General features: G+C 42.6%; 3 protein-coding genes across 6 annotated transcripts; 2 read left to right on the top strand and 1 right to left on the bottom strand.

The window, feature by feature from the left end:
- Positions 1–209: 209 nt before the first annotated feature.
- Positions 210–2,347, top strand: trappc4 (trafficking protein particle complex subunit 4). The gene is made up of 5 exons (XM_041941195.1): positions 210–398; positions 708–882; positions 1,480–1,583; positions 1,814–1,940; positions 2,079–2,347. The coding sequence occupies exons 1-5, from the start codon at positions 224–226 to the stop codon at positions 2,155–2,157; spliced, it is 660 nt and encodes a 219-aa protein (XP_041797129.1). The 5' UTR covers positions 210–223; the 3' UTR covers positions 2,158–2,347.
- A 198-nt stretch (positions 2,348–2,545) lies between these two features.
- Positions 2,546–8,473, bottom strand: slc37a4a (solute carrier family 37 member 4a). 4 transcript variants are annotated; one of them, XM_041940831.1, is made up of 10 exons: positions 7,798–8,457; positions 7,485–7,660; positions 7,013–7,040; positions 6,377–6,609; positions 5,163–5,406; positions 4,504–4,662; positions 4,307–4,392; positions 3,652–3,765; positions 3,398–3,536; positions 2,546–3,109 (listed from the first exon to the last, which is right to left on the bottom strand). In XM_041940831.1, exons 2-10 carry the CDS (start codon positions 7,539–7,541, stop codon positions 2,943–2,945), a joined length of 1,227 nt encoding a protein of 408 aa, XP_041796765.1. In that variant the 5' UTR covers positions 7,542–7,660; positions 7,798–8,457; the 3' UTR covers positions 2,546–2,942. The 4 variants fall into 4 exon arrangements, with proteins under 4 accessions (XP_041796765.1, XP_041796763.1, XP_041796767.1 ...); XM_041940829.1 differs by having other exon boundaries at positions 7,013–7,660; positions 8,389–8,473; XM_041940833.1 differs by lacking the exon at positions 7,013–7,040 and having other exon boundaries at positions 6,377–6,538.
- cfap45 (cilia and flagella associated protein 45) lies at positions 8,289–12,805 on the top strand. The gene is made up of 12 exons (XM_041940731.1): positions 8,289–8,294; positions 8,854–8,964; positions 9,157–9,221; positions 9,367–9,511; positions 9,604–9,774; positions 10,725–10,903; positions 11,170–11,299; positions 11,434–11,580; positions 11,655–11,768; positions 11,933–12,126; positions 12,362–12,586; positions 12,694–12,805. The coding sequence occupies exons 1-12, from the start codon at positions 8,289–8,291 to the stop codon at positions 12,758–12,760; spliced, it is 1,554 nt and encodes a 517-aa protein (XP_041796665.1). The 3' UTR covers positions 12,761–12,805.
- The last annotated feature ends 5 nt before the right edge of the window (positions 12,806–12,810 follow it).

Here is a 12,810-nt window from a genome sequence, read left to right as displayed (position 1 = left end):
TTATGGGAAATAGTGTTTTTCTGCGTTGTATCAGTTTAGCTGTTTTTTATTTTTGATACTGGCTCCCCACTGTTGCACAGCAGTGATACCGGTAATTTAGAAATTAATAAACGTCGCCAAAAAGCTCAAACTAGCAAAGTATTAGCTCATATAGATCCTTTTCTGTCTTTTGTCGCTTTACGGTCATGTGACACTTTTGTCAGCTGGTCTTGACGTTGCAAAGATGGTGATCTTCAGTGTGTATGTTGTGAACAAGGCTGGAGGTTTAATTTACCAATATGACAATTATGTCCCGAGGGCGGAAGCCGAGAAAACGTTCAGTTATCCTTTAGATTTAGTGCTCAAGCATCACGATGAAAAGGTCGTGGTGTCGTTTGGACAGCGGGACGGAATCAGAGGTAACGTTTTACAGCGTATCGTTAGCGCTTTACTAGCTAACCTAGCTAGCCGGAGATGTATAACGTTACTCAACACGTAATACTTAGACAATTCAGCGAAAGTAAAGCAGCATTTATGCCAAGCATTTAATTAACTAGCACCAATTTGAATAGTTTCCCACGAACTGGCTAAAATGTTCATTTTCTGCAGTCTGCCTGTTAGCATCAAAAGTTTCCTTATTGTAGCATTGCGGATGTGAACTGCAAGATTTGCCGAAGCCTGACTTTAAACTGTATTTTCTGAGACTTGCGCGTGTTGTCATTCTCCAGTGGGCCATGCAGTGCTGTCCATCAATGGAGTGGATGTGATTGGTAAGAGCACGGCAGATGGAAAGGACATCCTTGAATACTTAAAGGACCCTTCAAATTATCCAGTGTCTATTCGCTTTGGACGGGCACGCCTGAGCTCCAACGAGAAGCTGATGCTGGCATCTATGTTCCACTCGTAAGTCACATCCGTGTGTCACATTTACACCTGCTGGGCAGTGAAGGTGGTCTAGTTGAGGAGCCCCATCAGTCAGCCTAGCAGAGAGGTCTGGGTCTGGTCTGTTTTAAGGGGAACTTCAATCCATCTTTTTCTACCCTTTCTACCAATTCTGATCCCCAAATTGAGGATATCTGTCAATACCAATGTTCTTTTCCCCCCAAACTGGAAGCAATTAACATCATTCCTCTGTACGTACAGTAAGGAGAGGCTGTAGGCAGACAATGGTTTACAACTGTAATTGGAGACATTCACACAGCAACATCCTTTTTAGGCTTGTGCGAATTTAACCCCTGTCGTTCTGGGGGATTCGTGGAATTGCGTTAGTTATTGATGGTCAGAACCAATGTATTTTCTGTCTTCTGTGTGTGCTAGCTTCACTTAGTTTAATCATGTTTGTCTTCACTAAACCACATTACCTGTGCTTGGCTCCATGTTTAAAACTACTTCTGGTTTCAGCCTACATTCATTTATTAAGCATTGGCCTCATTATATTGTGTATGGCTGCGTGATCCCAGCATCAAGCATGAATCTGCCTGTCTTTGTGTTTTTCCCCAGGTTGTTTGCTATTGGCTCACAGCTGTCCCCTGAAGTTGGCAGTTCAGGGATTGAGATGCTAGAAACGGACATGTTTAAGCTCCACTGTTTCCAGACTCTGACAGGTCAGTAGTGTGAGTGAGTGCCACTGTTGGTGAAAGTCCAGTGCAATCATTTTGTTGTCAGCCATGAGCTGTTGCCAGAAAAAAGCTGAGACAGTGATATTCAGGCCCACTGCCCCATTAAAGATCCACCCACTCAGTAAAACGACCACTCATTTACTCATTGTATGATTGACAGTATGTATTTTAAACTGACGTCTTCCTCACTGCTTGTTCCATCTCTGTTCTGTCAGGGATCAAGTTCATCGTGCTGGCAGACCCTCGTCAATCTGGTATTGATGCGCTATTGAGGAAAATTTATGAGATATATTCAGATTTTGCCCTCAAGAACCCGTTCTATTCTCTGGAAATGCCGATCAGGTAATGGAAAGAGTCGGGATGATGTTGCCTTCTACTGTGTTATGTGTCTTCGTTTTATATTTAGCTTCTGTTACATTTCAGATTACATATCAAGGGTCCTGTGTCTAACACCTGTACATCCAATTGCTTGATTTTCAGGTGTGAGCTCTTTGATCAGAATCTTAAGAGTGCGCTGGAGATTGCGGAGAAAGCTGGCAACTTTGGAGCTGGATCTTGAACCAGAGAAGGCTAGTTAGAATGAGCTAAAATTTCTAACCTCAGCAGATTCACTGAATTCATGTGACTGTAGTTTAAGTTCAGTTGGAGCATTGTCTGTGTTTCTTTTTATCTTTTGGTTTCAAAGTGGCAGTTAACACATTGTAAATATGTCATGTTTTGTAAATACTTGAAGATTAAATTACATACTGTGTGTAAACGTTCCGTATCCAATCTTCTTTTTGGCTGCATATACATTGAAGTAATAAGTGATCTAGTTGTAGTCTACAGTGCATTGAGCATAGACTATGAAAGTAACTGAAAAACTTCATCAGGAAGACCACACACTTTCTACAAAAAAGACGAGTATTGTGTAATTTAATTCCATTCATCATTTAATATTACAAAGTAGTTGTTTAACACAGATACTGTATAATATACCAGGTTCTAGTTTTGTGCTTGCATCATGAAAAACTTCAGCAGCCTTTGGAGAGAAAACCTTTCTCTTGTGTTTTTGCCACTTTTCATTATATGACATACGCAGTCATTTACATTCACTTGTTGAGCTATTGATGATATGTTTACAGACTGTAAATGCTGTATGTAGAAAACCAACTTTCAAAAGCCGTTCCTGAAGACAAAGTCCTGAACTTCTCAGAGCTCCCATTTATGTTTATGTCCTGTGAGATTGGCAGAGAACATACTGCGGTATAAAAAAATAAACAAGTAAGAAAAATATGAAAATACAGTGAGGGCTCAGAGCATCCAGTTCTCCTCTGGGCGCAGAGGATGAGGTGTAATGACGTTTTACTCTGCCTTCTTGGACACGTGACCCATCTTGGTTCGGATGTTGCGCAGCAGGAAGAATCCAATAGTGGTGACGACACATGTGATCTCTGCTATCCAGAAGGCCATTTCCCAGCCATGGTGCTTGGCAATAGTGCTGAACGGTAGTCCAGACAGGAAGCCACCAACTGGGGAGAACGCAAATTGAAAAGTTTGCTCCGAGGATTACAGAATATAAAAAGTATAGCACAAAATTCACTTTGAATCCTTTGAGTCTCAATCTGCTACACCAAAGATGAGTCAGTGTCCTGTGGAGAGCTGTGGGGTAAGTATTACAGTATATAAACTAAACCAGAGAGAAACTAGTGGTCTGGAATAGTATAAAGGGCATTTAGCAGTTAGTAACAGCTTGTACAGGCTCTGTATGTATAGTGAATGCAGAATGTTGAGACTGAAATGAAAAGCAATCCACTCACAGTTGGCCATCAGGGCAACAATGGCATGTGATGTCCCGCAGTAGTTGGGTGGGGCGCTCTCATTGGCTATAACTCCAAACAATGCAATTGGTCCATATGAGGAGAAACCAAAAGCAGCCCCCAAGCTGAGAATCCACATCTGTAGAATGTAGAAATAAGAGATACAACCATGAGGGGTCTGACACGCTGTGTGCTGCATTACAGAGTCAGTCATTGATTTTTGTCCATGGGGATGTCAGTGTGAGCGCAGATACCTTTGAGCTGTCAGGAGTAACTGTGACTCTGAACAGGTACATGGACACAAACATTCCAGCCATCATGCAGATCAGGATGAAATGGCGTGGATTGCCATAGATTCTCATGCCTTGCTGTACAAAATAAGGAAACGCATAGAGATAAGATGGTTTTGCTGGTGATGAGCAGAATTTTACTGGTTTCTATTGTTGCAAAATTCAATTCGGTCATGAAATGCAGACCAAAAACGTGAGAGAATTTATTGTCATTTTAAGGCCATGAGATATCTGTGTATGCAGTGAGGTGATCCTAACATTTTACCATCTGTGTACTGAGTGACAGTGAACCCTGCCAATCAATAACACATATATGACTGTATTATTTTTTGTGTAATATGAGGGAACAATGGCAATCCAGGAATAATCAGTGTGTTGGTTTGCTATCAAGTTGTACCTAAAAAAGTCTTTTGGGATTTGTGGCAACCATATTGCCCAAATGGTACAATCAGTTCAGTTGCACATAGCTGATTATGGAGGAAATTTTGCAGAAAAGAAAAAACATGGATCCATGTCCCAATCTTCATGTTGCACAAGACAAGAGCAGTCAAAAACTGATGTAGGCTGAGACAGAGTGTTTTTGCCACATTGTGGGAAATAGTTCTATCTGCAAACTCACTTTGGCCACAGCCTTGTCAGAGAGGAAACCTGCTGCGAGACTGCCCAACAGGCCTCCAACCTCCAGGGCACTCATGTATGAGCTACCTATGAAGAAGAACATAGTGATTCACAAGAAATACTAAGCTAACGAAGTTTAACTCGCAACATAATTCTCTACTGAACTTGGAGGTGTCTACCCTGTCCCCCCTTCCATACCCATGAGTGTAGACTGGCCCTTGTCCTGAATGAGAAACAGCTGGCCCCAGTCAGTGCACACCGTCTTCACCCCGAACACCACCAGGTAGGACACAGACAGCAGCCACAGGTAGGGTGACAGCAGGAACTCAGACAGTGTGCTGTCATCACTGGAAGATCCTGAGCAGGAAGCAGGCGGAACAGAGTATTATTAGCCAATCTGGTGTTTGTTACATGCCTCTGAAACATGACCATCAACACGGCACAGTGGATGTAACATAACCGAGGTGGGGGTGGGAGGGATGTCTGTTTCTAATAAGATGATTGGATACAACATCTCTTCACCATAAATATTACTTTCTCACTTTGCTTGTTCATGATCTAGACACAGCTCACAGAAGTGGCATGTGAGGGGCTCACTGGTACAGAGTCCACCAACCTTTAGTCACAAGAGACACATGCTGTATGAACACACACACACACACACACACACACACACACACACACACGCATGCACGCACATCTAGACAAAGCACATGTATATGTTCACTGTTTTTTGCCATTACACAAATGCGCTACTTCAGTCACTGTCAGAGAAACGTAGAGGCTACAAACTGTGTTTCTGATTGTTATCCAAATTGAAGAATTATTAGAAATCATCCAGTAAAAATCATTCTCACCTCCTTTGGTCTTCTTGGCTGCTGTCTCTATATTCGGCAGCCCCACCTCCTTGGGCTCATTCTTGATGAGCAGCAGACAGACAACGGAGAACACCACACAGACCATCCCAGATACCGACAGTATCGTCCTCCAACTGTAGCTCTGGGCCAGCACCGTGGCAATAATGGGGCCCAAGCTGCCAGCCAGATTCATGCTGCAGGAGAGGACTGACCACCATGTCCCGAACTGAGAGGGCTCAAACCACTGAGAGCAGAGAAGGGGAAGTACCGATATGAAATCATGACAGAGTTGAGAGGAAGTATCTTGCCTTTCATATACAGGAAGGATGAAATAATTGAACCAATGCAGTGCTCTGAACTGACAGCAGGTAATAAGTGAATGGCAGTCATTGGACAGTTGCAATGTTGCATGGTTTAAGTATAAATCAATGACATCCAACACTCATGCTGTACATACATTATAACACAGCTCTCATGCATTGCAAACGTCCAAGTGACAAAGATAGGAAAAAAAGGAAAAAACACATTTTCTTAGATGGCTTCTCACCACGAGCAATGGGGCCCAACATGAACTTCCAATTTTCTGCCAAATCTAATCAGGATTTAGCAACATTTAAAATAAAATGTGTCGGCAGTTGTGGGATTGTTTGCTAAGGGGTGTTTTTGGGAGCATTTGGTGATTTTGTTCAAAAATATAAAGCAGTTCCACCTTTAGTGTGTGAACAAATGGTTCCCGGCCCACTGTGCATAATTTCCACCTTCTTCGTTTCATATTCAACTATAACATTGAAAACATAGAATTTAATAACCAAATCATTGGTGATTCTCATGTGTGGAATGCCCCTCTGGTTGAAAAGAAATATTTGGTCAGGAATACTGAATTATTCTGAATATAACAAAGGAGCAAGGATGTGAATTTTTAAACAATAAAAAAAATATCCTTCCTAAATCAAAAATGTAGCCTTTAATAATTGTACGTGTCATGAAGCCAACATTAGAATAACTCTTATTTTTGTGGACTGCATATGTCTGATTTGAATTGTGCTTCTGCCTACATGTACAACTGAACCCAGTTCATGCTGCATGTTCCCGGTTAATTATAAGATGTGTTATGGTGCCTGTTTGTTCTTTGCATCACAGGAGAGAAAAAGAAACCTCTCCAATCAGACATCAGTGTGCGGCAGCTTTGATATACTGGTTTGTGGCTCGGGTACCTTGCGCAGCACCCTGCCGCAGGGAGGCCAGCCAAGGCCCTGGCCCAGACCGTTGAGAAACCACAGGGCAGCGAAGACAGCAACAGTGGAGGACCAGGAGAAGACCATGTTGATGCCTCCCACCATGCACAGGCCAATGGAGAAGAGCCAGCGGGCACTGATCTGATCGGAAAGCACACCACTGATGAACTTACTGATAGCGTAGGCCAAAGACTGACTGCTGGTGATCATGCCTGAACAAAGGGAGGACATGAGACGAAGAATGTCCACAGGGCAGATAGTTAGAACCAGAGAAAGACATACTGTTCTCTGTAAAACACACAGATAACATGTAACGCATGATAGAAGTGTACTTGTAATCTAGAGTCTAACAAGAAACAGTGAACTATAGTATGTGAGAATAAGTCAATGTAACAGCATGTATGGAAGTTAGTCAGTCATGCTTATAATGTCAGTTTAGGGCTTAATAATTCATCCAGTTCTAGATTTTTTCAATAAAAAAAGTCAAAGTTATGATTTTTTAAAATTTTCATTTAAAATACTACCTACGTATTGTAACAGCATTAATTGTGCCTTACGGTTGTTATGCAGAACTTGTAAAACATGGCAATCAAGCATAAGGTCAATGTCTCATACCCAGGTCATCCTTATCCAGCTTAATTTCCTGCATCAGAGAAGGCATCACAAAGGAGAAAGTCTTTCTGTTAAAGTAGTACAATGTGTAGCCCACAAACATGGCCAGAAATATAGTGGCTCTGTAGTATCCATAACTTGGTGAAGCCATGGCTGCAGATTTAGTCCTATAAAAATGGCAAAAACAAGAATAGAGGACAAATCCAGGGTAGGGAGCAAGCTCCTGCTGCTTGACAGACTTCTGCTGCCTGTGACAGTGAACTTTGCTTCAGGACCCGCTGTACAGAAGCAGCTGCTCACATGTGGAGAGGTGATTGCAATCAGTAGGGAAGGTTAATAGTCAACTTTTCCAGCCCGAAGCTGATTTAATTTGGGTTGTCATGTGCTGCAGGCCAGCCAGAGGGGTAGGAAAAGGAATTCATCAATCAGTTTGTGACATCAGCGCTGTATACGATCTGTTGTTTTCTTCATCTACCTGTTTACACTTGAAGAACGACCTTGCTGTTCTTTGGATCTGTTGCTGTTTGTCCATCTGAGGATGTTAGGGTAGGCCTCCGCAGATTTATGTGGTTAATGATCTACTGTGGAGTCCAATAGTCACAGCAGAGCAGGGGGCAGCTCCTCTCCAAGTGAGGGGGGGCAGCAAAACATCTAGCACACAGAGATAGTGCGAGCAAAATGTTCACAAAGTTGCAACAGAGACGTTACAGTCATTGTGGGTTGCCTGAATATATCATGAAATAACTAAAGCATGGCTACAAATCACCTTAACATAAGTAAAACCTTACATTTACAGTTGTCCATACATCACAGTAGTAGTAGTAGTATGCAAGATGTGAGGTATGTATACTCGACAAAAACAGTCTTCAGTGGAAAGAAACCACTCTGATAGTTTGTGTGTCCAGTTCTTCCTTCATGTGTCCACCTCACACATGTTTGCGTGTTGGACTGTTTCGTCCCATAATAAAGTCGTTTGTTTTCATTGGAGAGTTGCTCATGTCAAGGAGGCAGAGAAGGGCTGGAGCATGTTCGATTTCCGCATTACGTGGATGAACTGACACCGCCCAGCCACAGCGGCTAACTACACAACGCCATGTTTTAGCAGCAGTGCCGCTATTATCACAACAGTGACAGGCGGTTGTTAAAAGTAATTAATAGATAAACATAAATGTTGAACCAACAAGTTTCGCTTTATCATGTACTAAAGCAGTAGTAGCGCCAAGCACAGTAGTTCATGACACTGTCGTTACAAAGTATTTACCCAACAGGAAGCACTAATATGGCGGTTAGCTTGACGCACGCGAGTAGTTACACTACGCGAGGCTAATATAGCATTTTTAGGCAAAACGGTTAGTTTCCTTTTGCACGCAAAATCCCACCTAAGAGTATAATGCTTCATTTCTCTCTCTAGCTCGGTGCAGTTGCTCATGTTGTTATTCGTAGCCCGGCGTAACGCTCACAGAGCTTCTGAACAGGATGTTACGTCGCCTACTTAGTAAAGCCCTCACGTTTGTCCCCATGGCAACAGGCAACAAACCTTTCCAAATTGTCAGCGGATGTCGTGATATTGTCAAGTTTATGAGTAAGCTAGCTGCATTTATAACAATTTTCTTGCAAGTATTATCAGCCTTGAAACTTAAAGTAGAAACGAACACACTAGCCTCTCTGGACACGACTAATTAAGGACCATGGTAAGTTTTAGGTTAAAATAAGAAGCAATGCCATGGCACTTCTCATATAACATTACCTACTTTTCAAAGGCATCTCAATTTAACTGTTCCACTAACCCCACCGAACCGCTTTCATTTATGCAGAACGGTTATTTATGTTGTTAATCTCCATAGAAACTAGGATCCAGCACCAGGTCCTCAAGGAGCGGTTCTTATACCCGCCGGTACCACACACGAGCCCCCACTTCGGATGTGGACGAAACCCTGTTTGGGAGCCCACCACAGGTGAGTGCCTGTGGTAGAAACAATAGCCTACCCTGGTGAATGAAGTTATTGGTAAAGGTGTTTTGTTATTATTATTATTATTATTATTATTATTGTTGTTGTTGTTGTTGTTGTTGTTGTTGTTATTTCTAATGCCATCACTATCGATAGTAGTACAATGCATCTAGTTTGAATCATTTGTTTTTGAATCAGTCTCAGAAGAACAAAGACAAAGAGACTGTCCAAATCATCACCAAAGACCTCATTCGCAATCTAAGGTGGGTGAGAAATGTAGAAACTTTATAATCAATAGATCATAGAATTAAAAAAGATAATGTCACAATAGTTTAAAGGTGCTTACAATTCAGATTGATAATGCAGTACTGAAACCCATTTGACAACTCACACCTGCCATTATGCCAGGATCCCATCCAAGGATCCTTCAGGAGAGTCCGTGGTTCTCCCTTCAGCTGAGTTTGAGCGCATCAAATCAGATGCCCGGGTTCTCACCAAGGAGGAGAGGGAGGCCCTGAAGGAGGCTCATCAGAAGAAGAAAGAAGAGGAAATTGTAAGAAACATGAAACACTCCAGAAACGGTCCTTTAACATGCATAATTTATGGTAAGACGATAAGACCCTCGCTTCTTTTGTAATATACCAGAAAGCTGTAGAGGAAAGGAAGCGCCGACTCTATGAGGCAGACCTGTCCCGTAAGAAGAACCAGGCCCTGACTGAGCTGGAGCTAGAGGCCCAAGACCGTGCGCAAGGCTTGGTGGAGCGAGCCAGAGCGCTAAAGATGGAGGAAGAGGATGAGATCAAAAAGATCAACAAGGTGGTGAAGTTTATTTATACAGCACATTTCACAAGACAGGCACAGGCTCAGTGAGCTTCAAAATAAAAGGCAAAAAAAAAAAAAAAAAAAAAAAACGGGCAAAGGTCATACTCGACAAAAACACATAAGAACATATAAGATAAGAAGGTATTACAATAAAATGGGAAAAGGTTTGAATATTGTTATTAATAAGGTAAAAATGATAAGAATAAAACGATTCAAATATTATACAAGTTTTACCTGTTAACCACACACTTTAAACCTAACTAAAGGCTTGTGAAAAGTTATGTTTTAGTCAGCTTTTAAAAGAAGACACTGTTGTAGCAGCACCATAATGGCTGAAAGCGACATGAGCTGATTTAGAATTGATTCTAGGAATAGTAAGGGGACCTTTACTTGATGATCTGTCTGGTGTGAATCCAACAACAGGGTAGGACATACAGTAGATAAGCCATTCATAGATCGCAGAAGTATTTTAAAATCAATTACTAGGAGCCAGTAAAGACAAGTTAAAGAAGGAGTGATGTGTTCAGACCTTTTGAATTTAGTTAATAGTATTACTACTACTATTATTACTACAGTATTCTGAATCAGCTGGGGTTTATTTTGCACCTGGTTTGTCGGTGCAGGAAAAAAGTGCATTCCAGTAATCTAGGCTGCTAGAAATAAATGCACAAAGCAGCCTTTCAGAGTCTGACTGTGACAGAAAGCATCTAACTTAAGATATTTTGCTAAGACAATAAAAGGCAGCCTTAGAAATGTGCTTCTGGAACTGAAGATCAGCATCTAAAGTCACACCCAAGTTTTTGGCATGTTCACAGGGTTTTTCAAACAGGGGAGTTAACAAAGAGCCTGGTGCCTCAAAGCCAATCACTGGCTGCTGTTTTTTTTTTTTTTTTTGTAGCAGTGTCATCGGTACATCAATACTTCTATGTGTGTGGTTCCCTCAGCTTATTCTGGGTGCTCAGTGTCAGGCCACACTTGACACCCAGATCCAGGAGAAGAAACAGATCCAGACGGAGTTGTCTGAGGAGGAGAAGCGTCTGGACGCCATGATGGAAGCAGAACGCTGCAAGGCCTTGGAGACTGAGGAGCAGATTGATGGGCTGCGCAAACACGAGAGGATCCGGTGAAGGGAGTTCTACTTGGAAATACAGACAAAATCATTTAATGGATTAATTTGATTTGATGAATGAAGTTGAACAAATATTCTTACACTTTACCAACCTGGTGGCATCTTCAGTGCTTGCTCGATCCACCCAAACCACCCACATCCTTCCCATCCCTAATAGTGTTCCTTTTTCTAATCGCCAGTCTGCTGGTGAGCAGTAAAGGCAAAAGGCTTCCTCTTTAGGATAGTTATCACGTGTGTGTTGTGCCTGTCTTATATTGTAGCTGGATGCAGCAAATTAATGACCAGATCCAGGAACGTCTGGAGGACAAGAAAATACAGGAGACGATGAAAGAGTATGAGAGCCAGCAGATACGAGAGAAGCAGGAGAGAATGAACCAGGAAGATCTCAAGGTACAGCCCATGCACAGGCAACGCACACAAACACAGACAAGTCACATAGTACATGCTCAGAGGGACATGCAACCACATGCAAGGCACACTTGCACTGGTGTCTGTTTCCTCTCTGACTGGTTGTCTTCATCCAGGCCCTGGAGATGAAGAAAGAGGAGCAACGGCATCTGCAGGAGGAGATCATGCAAATCAATGCCCTGACCGTGCGGGCCAAGGAGCAGAGGAGAGAGGACGAGAAGCTGGCCGACATGAGAGATATGGAATACGTCCGAAACAAACTGGTCAGATGAAATGCAAATTATCTCCATATCCACACATTTCAGTGAAATAACTCTGTGTTTCGTAACCTCTGCAGGAGCGGGAGGCAGAGTATGAAGCAGAGCAGCGACGAATCAAGAAGGAGAAGGAATTGGAGATTGCCAGTCTGAGGAGTCGGCTTGAAAAAGCAAAAGACTACAAGGCAGAGCAGGTCAGGAGCGAACCACCAGCTGACTACTCCCTTAAAGGTGGTACATGCTGAATTTAACCCTACTATAAATTAAAAGTCTCTAATTACAATCACAAGGGTTCATGGGAAATAAAATCATTTCAGTATGTCCAAATGTAGTGCGTTTGTGTGTGTGCATTTGGAAGGATGAGCTCCGTGCTCGGAGGAACCAAGAAAGTGCAAACAGAGAATGGAGGAGAAAAGAGAAAGAGCTGGCTGCAAAGAAAGCGCAGGAGGAAGCGATGCTGAAGGCGGCTTACTTGGAGCAGATTCGCTGCAAGGAGCACTTCCTGTCGATCGAGGCTGGCCGGGAGAAGGCAGAGTTTGAGAGGGTGCTGAAGTAAGAAAGTTGATTTTATCTTTTTTTCTCGTCATCAATTCACATTACCATAAGATTTTGAATAAACGTAGAATAGCACAACCTACAAAAGGATGGTTCAACCACTGAGGTAAAAAGTGTACATATTATTTAATCTTAAACATTTGTTTCCATTTATTCATATGAATTCACACATTCACCTATACCACTGTATTAATATTAGTTTTCCCTGCCCCTTCTACCTTCCTCCACACAGGGTGCAACAGGAAGCAATCACCAAAGAGAAGGAGGAAGAGGAGAAGCAGCGTCAGAAAGCACACCGTCAGGCAGATGCCCTCCGATATCAGGTGAGGCAACGGGAGCTCTCAGCCATAGCTAAGCGCAGGGAGATCTTGGACGAGGCCGATCGATTGAAGGAGGAAGCCCGGCAGAGACGTGTGCGCCTCAGTGAGATCAAAGAGAAGAAGCTGAAAGAGCTCAAGTAAGAACGAGCGGCTTAATGGCCTCACTGTCTACATGGAAATAGAGGCTCTACTGCGCTGTGAATGTGTGTATTATAACTGAATAACCCTGTTTGTCAATGTGCAGGGCTTCAGGGCTCTCTGAAAAATACTGCAGTGAAGTGGAAAGGAAGGCCCAGGACTACGTACCCTGATTCACTCACAGCTGGATCCAAAATGGTGTGAAGCTATCACGTCTTAATTT

Source organism: Chelmon rostratus, chromosome 7, assembly GCF_017976325.1.
Source record: "Chelmon rostratus isolate fCheRos1 chromosome 7, fCheRos1.pri, whole genome shotgun sequence".
Taxonomy (NCBI): domain Eukaryota; kingdom Metazoa; phylum Chordata; class Actinopteri; order Chaetodontiformes; family Chaetodontidae; genus Chelmon; species Chelmon rostratus.
Note: the sequence above shows the minus strand (reverse complement) of the source record. Positions and strands in the feature narration are given on the sequence as shown.